This window comes from Barbus barbus (assembly GCF_936440315.1).
Source record: "Barbus barbus genome assembly, chromosome: 21".
Classification (NCBI taxonomy): domain Eukaryota; kingdom Metazoa; phylum Chordata; class Actinopteri; order Cypriniformes; family Cyprinidae; genus Barbus; species Barbus barbus.
The window spans coordinates 26,662,922-26,679,419 of NC_136749.1; the positions used below are offsets into that span (position 1 = coordinate 26,662,922).

General features: G+C 35.5%; 1 protein-coding gene and 1 long non-coding RNA gene across 3 annotated transcripts; one reads left to right on the forward strand and one right to left on the reverse strand.

Moving 5' to 3' along the window:
• Nucleotides 1-531: 531 nt before the first annotated feature.
• LOC306887079 lies at nt 532-15,959 on the reverse strand. The gene is made up of 3 exons (XR_013785658.1): nt 15,648-15,959; nt 14,582-14,698; nt 532-3,930 (listed from the first exon to the last, which is right to left on the reverse strand). It is a non-coding gene; the product is annotated as an uncharacterized lncRNA (long non-coding RNA).
• LOC306887071 (protein rapunzel) lies at nt 3,469-13,866 on the forward strand. Of its 2 annotated transcripts, none has more exons than XM_079444552.1 (3): nt 3,469-3,541; nt 7,301-7,361; nt 12,197-13,866. In XM_079444552.1, exon 3 carries the CDS (start codon nt 12,242-12,244, stop codon nt 12,923-12,925), a length of 684 nt encoding a protein of 227 aa, XP_079300678.1. In that variant the 5' UTR covers nt 3,469-3,541; nt 7,301-7,361; nt 12,197-12,241; the 3' UTR covers nt 12,926-13,866. The 2 variants fall into 2 exon arrangements, with proteins under 2 accessions (XP_079300678.1, XP_079300679.1); XM_079444553.1 differs by lacking the exon at nt 12,197-13,866 and adding an exon at nt 9,687-10,813 and having other exon boundaries at nt 7,301-8,262.
• Nucleotides 15,960-16,498: the final 539 nt, after the last annotated feature.

A 16,498-nucleotide genomic window follows, 5' to 3' on the forward strand; every position in this document is an offset into this window, starting at 1 on the left:
AAACTTCTGTGCATGCTATTTTCCAGTGACTAGAAGCATGTGTGAGGATAACACAATCAAACTGTAACTTAACGTTAAGTAATCTAACAAACATAAAGAAAAACAAACTACATGATCTATCCTACAAACCTGCCTATAGGCTACAATTCCTAGAAAAAAGCAGGAAGTCACAGAAATGCTACAGCACCATGGACAGTACCCAACACACTCCCATGATCCGTCAGCAATTTCCCATTTATGTCCTTAAATATATCATTATACAGTACTTAAAGCACTGAATGGGTCATATCATGAGAAGTCAAATGATCTTTTTCCATGCGGTTGCGGTGCAGTCATGAAAAGTAGGATATCTAAAAAGTATCACCAAAGTAAAGTGTTGGTAAAGTACACCAAAGGTTTTGATCAACAGGCATTAACACTGACACACGCCATATGGGATAATTAATCATGTTACATACACATGTGGCTTTTTTTACTTAGTTTTCAAATCAATGTGGTTATATTGTTTGTAATATATGGACACATGCACATAAGGTGGAGCAAACTTTATTTGGCATTTCATAGTACAGTATATCATGTGTCATAATACAGTGATACTCTATGATTATTACTGCAATCTGATGTTGAATATAAATTTAAGTTAATCCAGTCGTTTGGCTTTATTGACAAAATTATGTGGGGGGTGTCAATTTGATTCAGGAGCTTGAAGGGTATTCGAAATGTTTTAAAACCAATATGAAGCATTAATAAATTGTCAGACTTGATACTTCACAGAAGACACTTTAATATGTTGTCTATCACCCACCGGCACTGTTAATGCACACTTACACCTTCTCGTAATCTGCTAGATTTATGATTTATGTCAATACTGTATATATGACAGAAAAAAATAGCATACAAATTGCACATTAGTCTGCCCAGTATAGTTTTTTTTTTTTTTTTTTTAATTGCTCAAATATTTACACGTTTTGTAATTAGAGGAAGCTGATAAAAAACCAAAAAAAAAAAACTTTAGGAAACCTTCATGATTTCCATTAAACAAAAACACAAAACCAACAAAGGAAAGAAAGAACAACCAAATAGTAAAATAATCTTTAATGCAAGCTTGCCTGGTGATTTGATTAAATTTATGTGTAAGATTTAATTGTTCATGCATTGTTCACGCAAATTTAATTAATGTCTGACCTCATCTTCTGAAAACATCTTCAAAGGGAGATTTGGTTCACGTCTGGGTACAAATTTGTTTCTAAAATACGGTTAAGTAGGTACACGTATATTAAACCTAATGCTGTACTGACGTCCATCAGAAGAAAGACATACGCGATGCATAAACAAACTCTGCAAAAGCAATCCATGAACATTAAGCCTGTCTGTGAGTCTCAGTTTGACATTTATGTTTTTTATTGTACCTTTATATGTTGTCTTAATTCCTGGCATCATAACTGCACCAGTAATCATTTGCAGACGATTTATTAGATCAGATTTCACAGGCCGCATGCAGCCTCCCTGCAGTGATGCCGCACTTGTTTGTTTGGGATAACAACACGTGGCATCGGGCAGTTAACGGATGCCTGTCTGGAAATAATCCTACACTCAGATGTTGGATAGTCTTCACAGTGATAGGCTTATTGCGCAGTTTACATGACTTTTTGCTTTGTAAATGTTCTCAGTTAGGCCTATTGCTGTTTTATCAAAACATCCCACCCACGGCTATAGTCTGGTTTGTCTATAGTCCGTTTTCCCTCAGTTTTTGTGCAACGCCGGTAAGCGTTTTTATTATTTAGTTTCACTCAGTTTAGTTTCTAAGCATGCTTAAAACTAAAGCACACACCGCTACTGCACCAATGAGTGTTGCAACAACACCGTTGTACCCAGTTAAAAACCAGGAACGGGGTAAAATCATAGGAATACCACCATAGAACTCACACAAGATTTTCATCGACATGCTAAAAAATTGAAATTTGATGGCTGAGGAGATTGGGAGGGTTGTAAGGCTTAATGCACTTCTGGACTCCCAAAAGAATGCACAACATGAGACCATGTGCATAGACATAATTGGACTTTAATTTGCTCTTTTGAATTGAAATGCCTTCTATATATTTAACATTCTGAATTAAAGTGGTGATGGAATAATAATGATTTTAAAGTAGTAAATGTGCTTAGCACGATTAATGTATGCACACAATTTATTTCAAATACAAACTATCCTGGTGCTGGATTAGAACTAGCACAAGGCTGTTTGACATTAGAAATTAAACTACATTAATTAGTAGATAAATATTAAAATATTATAATACACGTGAGACATTCCGAGCAAAAATACAATTACAGATAAAAAACAACCTTGTGTAGGCATATACATATGCTTTTCAATACCCAGATGTCTTCTTTTTGAACAGTTCTGACCTTATATACTACTCATCCTGTGACTTCACCTTTGTGCACTCAGCTAAATGTTTCTGCAGGAGTTACTTTCAGTTTCAGCAGACATTATATTTTGAGATGTCAGAATATTCTAGCCATGACAATTACAACACATATCCTGCGTTTGCACCATTTTACAGACAAAACGGCCTGCTTTTGTGTTTCTGCATGTCTAGAACAAAAATAAAGTACTTGCAAGTTACAGCACAATATGATGCATGATCCCCAGAAATTGAATGGGTTGTTTATAATTTCTCATTTTATTAGATGATTATTGTTATTGTATGCTGATTCATGCATTAAAGAGATAAATAAACAGCTCATTTTAGAGCATATTTGTTGTATTTAAAGGAGCAGTAGCTTGGAAATGTCTGCCATAAGAAATGATGATAAAGAGGCGCTTCATATTGTTATTATGATTCAAATCCATACGTATATACCTGTTGATCAGTGTACCTTCAAATATATGTTTAATTCCACTGCTAAGGCTCATTATAGCTTTTTTATTAAAGCTAGAAACAGGTGTCCTATTTGGAAACGCATTGACACCATTGTAAAGGTGTTCTTTTTAACACTGTGCCAGCATATGCAATAGATGGCTCATATTTCAGTCCCCCATTTTAATACATTTGGTTCATTCTAACCTTTAATTAATTATTTAAAGCTTTATTTTGATAAAAAGTCCCCCATGAATAGCTTGCACAGTTGTAACCAATGGCAGAGCTTGGCAGCTGGCCTGTTTGGAGAATGTCTGCGCCCTCAGCTGCCTCCAGAAGTGACAGTCGACTCTCTGTATAGAGTATCTGACTGTTGGAAGCCTGAAATATTTGAATGTCATTGGGGGAGGTCATCTGTGGCTTGAGGGGGGGACTGGTCAATAGGGGTTCATATATGCATCTACAATGGAGCAAGTGGAGACTTGCATTATATGGTGGCCAAAGGGCCCTTTTTGAGGCTCCAGGGCCATCTCTACACCAATTTAAATGGTATAGTCCAATTTGAACACCCCTCCATATTGAGCTAAAATGGAAGAGCCTCTTTTGCAGTGTTTGCTGGGAAGAAGAAGAAAGTACAGTCGGGATTGGGACTTTGGAGAGGGAGGTAGCAATCTAAAGAGGTAAGAGGAGCTGTGTTCTCCAATGGCCAGGCCACTAATGGATGGATGGGCTCATTGGGATGTACATTGGCCATAATGGATGCCAGTATATGGATTTTTACTGGTCTTGGCATGGTGTCTGTATAGGGTGAGAATAGATATCATGGTTAGCATGAACAAGGAAATATGGCTATAGCTAGGGGGAGCTATAACAGGGCAGACAGCAGCAGGCTGAAGTGAACTGCACCAAATGGGCTTCAGACTCTTTAAAATATTCACATTGGTTGGGAAAACACAGGAAGATGTTGTTTTGTTGTGCTTTAGCTTGATAAAGATGGTCTGCAATTGTTGTGTCTTTATCCCTTGGCTGCCTGTCCAAGGGAAGTGGCCCATTTGACATGCAGGCAATGCTGAAGAAAAGAAAGAGAGGAAACATATTAATGATGGTGCTTGATGAATAAAACACATTTAAATGTCCTAAACGCATGTAAATCATAAATATTGTGTATTTGTGTGATTTTGCAAGATTATTTTGACAAATTAGCAACTCTGAGTGAACTGTTAGAGAGCTTTAAAGATGGCCGCTCCTTAGAGCAACGAATGCTGTTGGGACGGGTTACTTCCTGACTCCCTCCACATGTGTTGGTTATCACTGTGTTCAAGCATATAAAACTCTTTTCAAATAAAACTGCAGGAAAAATAATCATCTTTACAGTTAAGTAATTAATAATCAAAGTTATGGTTAGTATTGCTAACTAAAAGGAACCTTTATGAGATCAGATTTTGGTGTGAACTGAGTGAGTGTGGAGTGTAAACACTAAACTGAACTTTTTTTTTAGTTTAAAAACTAAAAGTTTTTTTAGTTAAGCCTAGAGTATGGGACTAGTTAAGTGCATAGTATAGACTAGTCTCTGATTAGTCACTTAAGAGGGCCCTCGTTTAATTTTTGACATGGACTAGTAAAAGCACAGCACAGATTTTGATTACCCATCCATATAAACCTATATAGACTATAAAACTATAACAATATTTTGCTGTTAGACTGGCATTGCTGCAGATGACCTATTAACCCTTTCAATTATCATCATATAAATCAATAATGATTCATCTTTTGATGTTATATGTCTCATATGTCCATGAAAATGGAGGGAAGTTGAAGTATATTTAAATAAGTGTAATTTATTAAATATAAATGAACCTAATAATTTTGAATCCCTTTTTTTACATAAGATAAGGCATACGAATAAACTAAAGGGTTAAATACTGAAAGAACGGTAGAATGGAGGATGTAGGTACAACTTTGATATTCATATCCTAAAACCATCCAGCATTTAAAGGGTTAAATTTTAGTCCTCATGGGGGCATCAGAGTAAATGACACCCTTTCACTTTGTCACTGTCTGCAGTTTTAATCAGATATCTTAAAATGTAAATTACTGCCCCCTCTGGATGGATCAGGAACAAGGGTCTGTGTCTCTAATGGGAAATGAGAACAGTAAATATGTGCTCTCATTTAGAGTTGCAGCCCTTTTTCTTTTTCTTAATAAATTGTTCTTCTAAGCTCTCAGTACAGTCCTATCATAAGCAACAGTTGGGCACTCGATGAGTTTTAACCCCTAAAGGCAGCTGCATTACAGCTACTGTCACATCACAAGGCATAATTGTTGTGCGAACTTTAATTCACACCCTCTTCTCTCATAAACTAGGACTACTAGAACAGAACTACTACTACATTTTCTCCCATCCACAAGTGTACATGTTAAACATCCCTGGTTGAGGATAATTGCTCAAGTGAGTGCATGAATTTGCCAAAGCTTCATACAGCAGTCTCAATGCTGGCCTGTTAAAAAAAGTGCTTTTTAAGTTTTAACATAAATTAACTTTTATGTTTACAGCTATTGTACAACAGCCATACTTCTGAAGAATTACGCTATAGTATTCCTGTGAAGTCATATTTATTGAGCCATAATGTACTTTGACATAAAAAAAAACATTGATAACATGTGGATGTGTCACTGTTTAATTGTTGTAAAAAGTTGTAGTTCAGACAATTATTTGCCATGCCAACATTTTCATCTCGAACAAAAGCAACGATAATTTGTTGATGTGTCACTGTTTAAACCTAACAGGGTTTAGCAAATAAGATTTTTTTTTCCTCTCCACTCTGTACCAAAAAAATTAATTGTATAACCATGTTTATGCTTCTGCAGAGTTATAATACCATAATATTGGCTTTTGAAAAGTCATATTCTTTATTGAGCCATGAAGTCATATAAAAACTTATCTTATCTAACTTATCTAAAAACTAAAATCTTGCTGCTTTTTTTTTTTTTTTGCCATAACATTTTCTCATCCCATATTTTAAGTTTTTACATGTCACAAAATATCTTTTAACAGCTCTTTAAACGGTAAATGTTAGTTTTTTGTTCACATTTTAAATAGTAAACGGTGTCAGTGGAACCCTTTAACTTTGTCAGTCTTGATTCTTTTTATTTTATTTTTTTTTATTTAAAAAATCTAAAGATGAAAATTACAGTCCCCTCTGGATGAATCAGGAAAATTTCTTTGGGGTAGATGTCTATAGTATATAGTCAAAATTGTGAGGTATGAAGCTGAAGTTGCTGAGAGGTGGACTTCCGGTTTCTGTAATAACCTCCTCTCTGAAAGTGCTTTTTGAGTTTTAACAAAAATTAACTATAATATATTTTTATGGCCATACTATTTCGCTTCTGATTATACCATAATATTCCAATGAAAAGTCATATAATTTAATAAGCCAGAATGTACTTTGACTTCAAAAAACATCAATAGTTTGTTGACGTCACTGTTTAAACCTAACAGGGTTTAGCGAATAAGATTTTTATTCCTCTCCACTCTGTACCAAAAAATAAATTGTATAACCATGTTTATGCTTCTGCAGAGTTATAATGCCATAATATTGGCTTTTGAAAAGTCATATTCTTTATTGAGCCATGAAGTCATATAAAAACTGATAACCTGATCAATTGAAACTACATCTTGCTGGGGGTTTTTTGTTGCCATATCAACATTTTCTCATCCCATATTTTAAGTTTTTACATGTCACAAAATATCTTTTAACAGCTCTTTAAGCGGTAAATGATCGTTTTTTGTTCACATTTTAAGTTGTAAACGGTGTCAGTGGAACCCTTTCACTTTGTCACAGTCTTGATTTTGTTTTGTTTTTTAAAAAATCTAAAGATGAAAATTACAGTCCCCTCTGGATGAATCAGGAAAAGTTTTTTGGGGTAGATGTCTATAGTATATAGTCAAAATTGTGAGGTTTGAAGCTGAAGTTGCTGAGAAAATGTGGCTTCTGGTTTCTGTAATAACCTGTTGCCTCTCTGAAAGTGCTTTTTGAGTTTTAACAAAAATTAACTATAATATATTTTTATGGCCATACTATTTCGCTTCTGATTATACCATAATATTCCAATGAAAAGTCATATAATTTAATAAGCCAGAATGTACTTTGACTTCAAAAAACATCAATAGTTTGTTGACGTCACTGTTTAAACCTAACAGGGTTTAGCGAATAAGATTTTTTTTTTTTTCTCACCACTCTCTACCAAAAAGAAAAGTAAAAAATATTTCTGGAAAACGATAGCACGCTGTGTAATACATCTGATAACATTCTAACTGATACTACCAAGATTATCAGTAGTCATTTTTACAATTTCATCAGATAACAGACCTGAAACTTTCTTAATATGCTTTGCTACGAGTCTTTGAATTTACTAAAAGTTCTTTGCTTTTTTTCCAGGTCCTTGGAAAGAAAGAACACGAGATCTTCATTTGGGACATCCAGTTTTTCTCACCGCAACGTAAGAGTTCACTTTCCCGTCTTAACTGGTTAAAAGCGACACTCATTCTTTGTTAAAAAAAAAGTTCAAATGTGGCCTTTTCCTCCAACAATGCACATTATTTTGTAACCTATTGAATGAAATCTGCCAGCACTCTATTTACAAAATAAACCCACACAAAGCCCAGCTCACAGCACACATCTGTCATGAACTTGACTCTCTTACAGCTGTTCAAATGGCAGCTGACATGCACAGTTGCCCGACAGCCTCTCTTTTCACCGTATATTCATCCTTTGTTTACGCTTCAGTGGGGTTTTCTCACTTAACCAGAAAAGCCACAACAAGACATACCTGCTTTGTAAATTTTTACACACTCACCACCTCATTCATGAAGCACGAGTGGAATGAATATAGCTTTTCTATGTAATTACTGCATTTAATTGACTGTAAGAATAGTTTTACTATCTATACACACTTGTGTTTGATGTCTGAGGCCTATAAACTATTTTTTCCCCCACATATACACGTACTATTTTGACTCATACATTAATATTAGTCAGAATTTCCTCAAATGATCTCTAATTTACTCATCTGCTGCCCCTAGTTATTCATTCTTGTCTACAAGTGACAAGATCCATATAACTGAACTTGGCAGAACGCATTGCAGCCATTTTCCATGCAGGGTGTGTTTGTGTTCTTCAGAAAGGGGATTGCGGAAAAGCTGCATACTTTTTTTCCTCTTCTAAACCAATCAGCATTGCTGCAGTATGAGTCACTCCCACACCCTACCCTTCTATGACAAAGAGGGGAGGGACTGTTTCTCAGACTGGACAGTGAAATGGTGGCTGCCTGTAGAAAAACAGCAGCAGCAGCAGCAGCAGCAGCACCATTAGGAACTGAGCTTCTACAGACGCATTTACAGGTAAGATCCGTAGCTTAGAACATTATCCTGCTTCTAGGTTTTACTAAACATGCATCCTGTGACATGAAAATGAAATATTACTGCTTCATGTATCTGAACGATGCTGTTCATCTAACCTCCCTCTTGAGCTAATTGTATTAGCCTGTTTACAAGCCATCCTGCCATTCATTCAGCCTAGAAACCTATTTTACCAAACCGACAGAGATAAACTGAATGCTATAGGCATTTTATGTTATAAAGCATTTTATTCTAAAATGCTTTTAGAAAATCTTTTTATTTATAGTAAAGGAAATCTTGAGCGAAACCACAAGTATGACATAATTCATTATGCCATGTGGTTTAATATGTATGCCAAAGAACAACATGCTTGTAATTCTAAAACAATGCAGTTGATAAGTTCTGTTTGTTTTCCTGTGCAAACCGGTTTTTGATTACTATTAAATAATGTGTGCATTTGAGTCAGTACTTCCAGTGAACGTCCATTCTGAAAGCACAAAGACCTATAAATAAACTGAATGTTGGTATATAGGCTTAGATCTTTTATAGTATATAACTTTGTATAAAAGTTCATATTTTTGTTACTTATTTGGTAAAAAGATACAGTTGAAAACTATCACTCAGGACAGCGCAGATTCAGAACTGGACAGCAACCTTTTGCAGTCAAAGAAAGAGAAAATATAGTCCTAATAGAAAACCTACAATTATCTTTTAAGGTAGAATTGAATGGTCATGAAACCTCACAAGTAACCAATTTAGGAAACTCTACATGGGCTACTCAAATAAAAGTACTGGAGAACTGACTCGCAAATGTTTCCAACAGAGACTGATGTTGATAAGCTAACCGCATGATACATTAATACGAAATGTGCACAAATACTAAGTAAAATAGTCCATTTGAATTGCACTGAACTATTTCAGAATATAGAATTATATTTGAATGAAATGAAAGTTTACATCAATTTAAATTTATAAATTTATACTTAATATAATATATCAGTATAAATAGAGAAGGCAATTCCACAATGCATTTCTCTTATTAGACACTGCAAGTTCAGTGTCACAATAGTGAATTGTCACATTGTGGAATTGCCCTCTCTGTAATGGCTACAACTTTCACCATTTTTGCCAAAAAAACTTAACACCTACACTGTAAAAAACGTTATTGCAGTACATTTTACAAGAACATACTATTTTAGTCCTCCTGCTTCAAAATTTCATGTTTAATTTAATGTGTTACTGCCGTTTCTAATAATTTGTGAAATTTACTAGCAATTTCTAAATTAAAATTAGTTTCAAAGCCATTTTTGGTGTATATTTAAAATCAAATGTCCAAGGAAGCATGCCAGTTTCAAACATGAATGATGTTCAGGAAGTGTTGAAGTATCATTAAGGTCTGTGCTTAACATGTTTTCCTTTCATTTCAGAATCAGCCAAGACTGAAAGCCTAGAAGAACCAAAGATTCAGACCCATCTATGGCAGAAAAACAGCAGATCAAAGTGACTGCGGCCAAAGTGCTGTGCTATGTGGAGAAAATCTCCTCCTTCGCCTCCAACATAAATCCTCTCTTTGGGATTGTGACTTCAGTGGTCGGGGTGGTCAGGAAAGGCCTCGTGGATGAGGAGGACCATGAGAAGGACAAGGACTTCAAACAGATCCATGAGAAGCTGGAAACCATCTCAGAGAAGAACAAGCAGACCTTGCAACAGATCCGCATTGACGAAATCAACGAGAATTACGGTAAACACGAAGAAATCATCAAGCATCAATACAACGCTTTCAACACCATGTTGGAAAGAGTAAAGCTGGACCCTGACAACTCGGATCGTCACATGGAGGAGTTTGTGAAGATCTACGAGAGCGATAAGATGGATCTGAGCTTAGATACGTATTACCGTGGAGTGAAGGATGCCGCTCTGTTTGGGAAGCCCATCCTGCAGGTTTACCTGGAGAACTGCCAAAGAAGCAAAAAGGTGATGGAGGCTCGCTGCTCTCACATCGCCCACCTGTTCTACATCGGTCTAATGGCGCTGATGGCCTACTACACCGTCAGTGAAGATGACGAGGATGAAGTGAGAGACAAATGGGGCCCGAGGGTCATTGAAATTCAAGCCAAGATGCAAGAAGTTCTGGACCAATGCACTGAGGAAAACTGAAGTGGGAACATTGCACTGAACAATTGCTGAGATGATTCATTTCATATGCTGAAAGTTTAAACGTCGTAAGCAGTCTTGAATTAGGAAGTTTAAATAAATCGTGTGGGGTGTAAAATGGGTGAATATTTTTCTGCTTGCCAATGAACTTTTCAATGCAATACTAAAGTAGTGCAAAGTTCTTAACACTGTATATCGCAGTTAAATTTTATTTTCAAGTATATTAAGCATGATTTGGTCATTATTGTGACTGAATAAATTTTAAAAAAATATTTCCGATATCATATGAGCCTTTGATGTGAGTTCCACGTTATTATGAATTATTATATAATTGTTTGATTATGTTTTGTGGAACATCTCTGATTCCTTGCACAATAAATGAATCTATTTTTTCTCTCATATCACGGCAGTTAGTCTCTTTATTTGTCATTTTATATGACCAAATGTGATTTCTGCCAAGTCAATTCATGATGTGAATACATTAAAGATTGTGAGTGCAGAATGCAGGTGAATGTGGAAATTGCATTGATTTGCATTAGATGCAAACTTGCACTCTAAAAAATGCTGGGTTAAATACAACGCAGCGCTGGGTAAGATATGTACGAACCTAGCGGTTGGGTTACTGCCCAGAAGGTTGGGTTAAACATTTATCCCAACTGTTGGTTGAAAACAACCCGGCATGTGTTCTGTCCAATATTTACCCAGCACTGGGTTATAATTAACCCAGCATTTTTAGACTGTGTCGATGTTTCAGAGGCAGAATGCTTGATCAGTCTCATCTGAAAAAAATTATTTCAAGAAAAATTCCAGGTTCAGTACAAGTTAAGCTCAATTAACAACATTTATGGCATAATGCTGATTACAATTTCCACTTCTTTCTTTCCGGGTTACATTGAGGCATTTGCTGTACAATGGAAGTGAATGAGGCCAATCCTTAGACATTTACATTATATACTCGCTGTTTTATAAGTATAGCCACAAGACTTAACATGCATGTTAGCATGATTTTAGTGTAAAAATCACTTTTATATATATATGTTATATCCATTTTTTTTACAACTTAGTCATCATGACAACATAACACCTAAAGGAAAATCAACATATATAATTTCAACAGATTTACAACTCAAATAATATGCAACTTTTAACAGAATTAATGTGAGTTAAATAAAAAAGCTTGGCATTTTTGCTTTTAAACACTCCAAAGATTGACCACATTTACCTCATAAGTGCTTGACTGTAACCTTGTTTTTTTTATTTTTAAGAAAAGGAGGAACAAAATTATTCTTGTGATAATCAACATTATCCCACAAATGCTGATTGAGCTTATTGAACCCTGTATTATCTTCGTATCATTTAGATACTACTATAGTTTTTATTAATAATTTATAATTATATTTTTATTAATATTTTATTTCAGTTTTTATTTTTATATTTTCAGTTTTCAAATTCATTTGATATTAAAGTTTGTCATTTTGTGTTTTTGTCTATGTAGTTATTATTGTTTATTTCAGATTTTAGTTATTTTAATACACCAAGTTAGACTAAATTAAAATGATAAACTATATATATGTATATTAAAAAAAAAATCAGTTAATGTTAATTTTATTTCAAGTACGTTTTTTTTTTTTTTAATTTATGGTTTTAAATTTGGTTTCATTTGTAGTTAACTATAATAACTCTGACTGACCTAATATTCTTGTAACAGTGGTGCATGGGTAAATACGTATTTTTGATGGAAATTCTGTTTAACTTTAAGATTGTGATTTGTTTCCTTCTTCAGGTGAACTAACCGATAAGACTGTCCTACTGTCTTCCTCCGGACACAATGGCTGACAATGAGATATTTGATGACCCAGAGAAGCTGAAGAGGGGTCTAGTGAAGGTTCTGGAATGTGTGGCCACCATCTCATCTGCAGCAGCAGTGGTCAATCCCATCTTCGGCGTGGCTGGCTCTCTCATCCGGGTGGTTCTGCACCACGTGGACGATGAAGATATTCAGAAACTCAAACGTGAGTTTGGCAGCGTGAATCGAGCCCTGGACGAAATCTCACAGCAGAACCGTCAAGCCCTGCTCCAAATCAGGAAGGAAACGGTGGACAAACAGTACCACGAGGTGGAAGAAAACATTCGCAATCAGTTCCGCAAATTCATGGAGATCGTGGAGGCCAAACCAGAGCACGTGCAACGCAAGAAAGATGATTTCGTAGAGAGTTTCATGAATGATAAAGAAGACCAGAACATGTACACACTTTATGAAGGCGTGATGGGGAAGCGCAAACTCTTCAGCCAACCCATCCTAGACGTCTACATGAAGCATTCGAAGGGTGACCAGCGCGTCATGGAAAACCTCTGCACTCGACTTGCGTACCTGTTCTGCATCGGTTTCATCTCTCTGATGGGCTACTACGGCATCCTGGGGGATGATTTGGAATCTCGGAACGAAGAGTGGGAAGAGAATATGGGGAACGTGCAGGTGAAAATGCAGGAGGTGCTGAGGAGATGCAAGTGATCGTGAAAGCTTTCTGCACAACCGACGCTCTTTATTGCCTTTGTGCTTTGCCTTTTCCTCTTACTCTAATAGACTTCATCGACCTGCAGCATTATCTTCTTGATGACTGCAGGTCATGCTGAAGTGTACAGAGTCATTTCCTGTAATCTAGTTCTTGTTTTTTTGTTTTTTAATCACACAATCACGTTTCTTCATGCTTTGCCTCAGTTTAACACTACATGACCAAGATATTTCACACTAATCTACATAGGTTGTGGTTATATAAATATTATTAAAGCTCATAAGCAGTGTCACATTGAAAATTGACTACATAACGAACAATTTGTTTCCTGAATAAATACATAGTATATACAAATGTATTCTATAAAATACATATATCATTTAAAGAAACTATCTGTGTATCTATCTATATATTCATAAATGTTGCAAAATAACAAACTAAGATCAAAATTTTGGTCTGAAATGTTCGTTTATGCATCTTTTTGGCACATTAGTAATAGATTTAAGTGTGCATTTAATTATATCCTGTGTGTTTTTTTAGTGCCAATAGAACAGATTATCAAAGCATATATTTTAATATGAAAGGTGAAACCTAAACTGAAGGTTACTTTTTGCATTCCTATTTTCCCTTTTGTTTTGGATAAATTAAAAATATGTGCGGTGGCACAGTGTAGGGTGCTGCACATTTAGTCTGGCATGGCTGAAGTTCATCTAGATAATCGTGTTTGTTTCACATTTATCCATGAAGCACTGCAATATACATAAATGTACCTGAATTATGTGTTTGTCTGCTTTTTGAATGTCTCATGGATTGGAACACATGACCTTCCTAATCATTATTAAAATACCTTTTTATTTTTAATTATTCAGTCTTTGGAATGCTGTTACACTTATAATGCTGTACAATATTGTGAAATGTTTCAATAAAGATACAAGCAATCAAAAATATTACATGTTGTTTTGACTTACAATAACACTCATTATATACTGTATATTTAACAATTAATTAGTATATTAATTATATATATATAACTTAAAGATATAGTTAGAATATAAACATGTTAAAGGCTTATTTTGACGTAATTTTATTGACGATTTTGACGTAAACTGTAGGTGGAGGGACCTTTGAAGGAACTTTGTTTTCTTGTTAGATGTTCCTCTGCCACTAGATGGCAGTAAAAGATCATAAACTGAGTTTAGACCTAAAAATAGCACACTGCTACTGCTTAATGCATATTGTGTGTATAGCACCTACTATTACAAACAGCTATCATCAGTTTAAACTGCCATATAATCTGACTACGTTATCATTTGACTAATAAATCTGGTTATATTGCATTCTTAAATGCATTTCATTCATTTTGTGCAAAGAAAATGTGCATACAGCCTAAATGCAGCAGACAAGAAAGGCATAAGTTAATTTTAGACTTTTGAAACGGACTCTGGTAAAGCATCTACTATGCTATATAAAATTGTGTTGTTAGAAAAAAATGTTTACGTTTTAATGAATTATTTTTGCCTACACGACTTAGACGCCACATCGAATTTCATGAAAACGAGCTTGTGAGGGATAGTCTTTAGGCTACTTTATCTTTATTTTCCTGTTGTATTAAATTGCATTTAAGAGAACATAAACATTAATGAGTTTTACTTTACCCCTTGTGACAGAAGACAGATCTTGAGTCTTGTTCTGCGACATTTCACGCCATCAGCCAGAAACCTTGGCGAAGATTCATACGGTCAAGTTGGAGAGGCAATCATATGGACACGATTCTGAAAGAAAGAAAGAAAGAAAGAAAGAAAGAAAGAAAGAAAGAAAGAAAGAAAGAAAAATGCTAAGGCTTTTCTGGAGAAGTTGTCATCTACAAAAAACTAAAAAATTCAAGAAACAGCCAAAATGTTAAAGAAAACAGCAATGCTTTAGCATTTTACTTGAGGAAAAGGAAAGTGCATGTCTAATTAATGAACTGGGGGAATTATGACTTCAATTCAATTTAATGTATAGGCTACCAGTTTTATTTTATTGTGTTGATTAAATTATTATGTGTGATTTTTGTGCGGTGGAAAGAAATGAAAAAAAAATGTCCTAATATTAGAGGGTTTACGTGATTAAAAAAAAAAAAAAAAAAAAAATGGGGAAAACAGTTTATTTTCAACTTTAGACTCAAAACATAGTGGGCCTAACTGAAATATGAAAACGACAATCTCTGGTCTCTCCAATAAAATAATCAGAATCAAAATATGACGTAATCTAAAGGGCCTACAGACTATTTCATGTGGTCATTTACGCACCCAACAGTAGACTAAAAGGCTGAAAAACATTCAAATGCGTACACCTCCTCTGTCCTCTGTTGGGTCTCATGGGAATAAGTCATCATGTTCAGCAGTGTCAGCCGTCTGTGACGCATTCAGACACAAGGTCACACCTGACTTATTTTCAAACGCTTATTTGTAGATTGTTAGAAAACAAATGTATATCCACCACTTCATTTGCATAAGTGTACAAAGATGTATGTGGCTTCCTTTTTATCCGCGTATGATTTCATAATATATGCATGCATTAGGACCCTCCTTTATCAGCACACGCTCAGAGAAGAGAACATTAAGCACAGATTTCCCCCTGGATGAAAGTGGCCTAGCCTATATGATATTTTATATAACATAGCATAATACAATATAAAACTCGTTAAGCACTTAAATACATCAGTAGTGTGCAAAATACCTGCCATCCCTGTGTGAAAAATATCTGCGCATGTTTCTTGCGATCCACCGGAGCTGCTCCATGTTGCGCATTGCGCGCAATATTCCTCTTGATGAACAAACATTACGCGCTATTTCTCTCTAAAAACAGTTCAGAGCATTTCTATGTGTTGTCATATTATGAATAAAGCGCAAGGTACAGCCAAGCACGTCAAAAAATAGACATCTGTCCGACTGTTGCCAAGTGCTTTCCAAACCAAAATCATCCTAAAGCGTTCTCAGCGCGCGCAACTCCCTCTCTGTCGCGCGCGCACACTGCCTCTCTGTTCATTTCACACTCACTCAGATCATCACAAATATCCTCCTCGAGCCAATACCTGAGGGAACCCTGAATTTCGGACAGCAGCTCTTCAACCTGCCAGACGTGAGAAACTTGTTTGAATTTTTTTTTCTGGGTAAATTGCTGTGATGCGCATGTAGGATACTTATGAGGGAGACTGCGCTTTAAAACGCTTTTCGAGGTGTGTCCTTTACGGAACAGAAGATGGCACATACAGTGGTGCCATATCTACGTAACACGATTTTAAGATCAAGTCTGCTCTGAATGTGATTATTTAGAGGTTTGCTTGGTTTAACAGGATTTTTTCTCATTAACATGCATGCAGATATAAAATGGAAGAAAATGCTGATGGCACAGTTGGCTATCGCGTAAAATTAGCAACGTGAGGAATTTCATGGATGCTTAATGCGTTCGGCTGTGATGAATACACGTAGGCCTATAATTTAGCCTAGGTTTTAAAAAAAAGTATGAGGAAAAAAATCTTACATTTTTCATCAAAAATATTATTATAATATATCTGACCGAACTCTCAC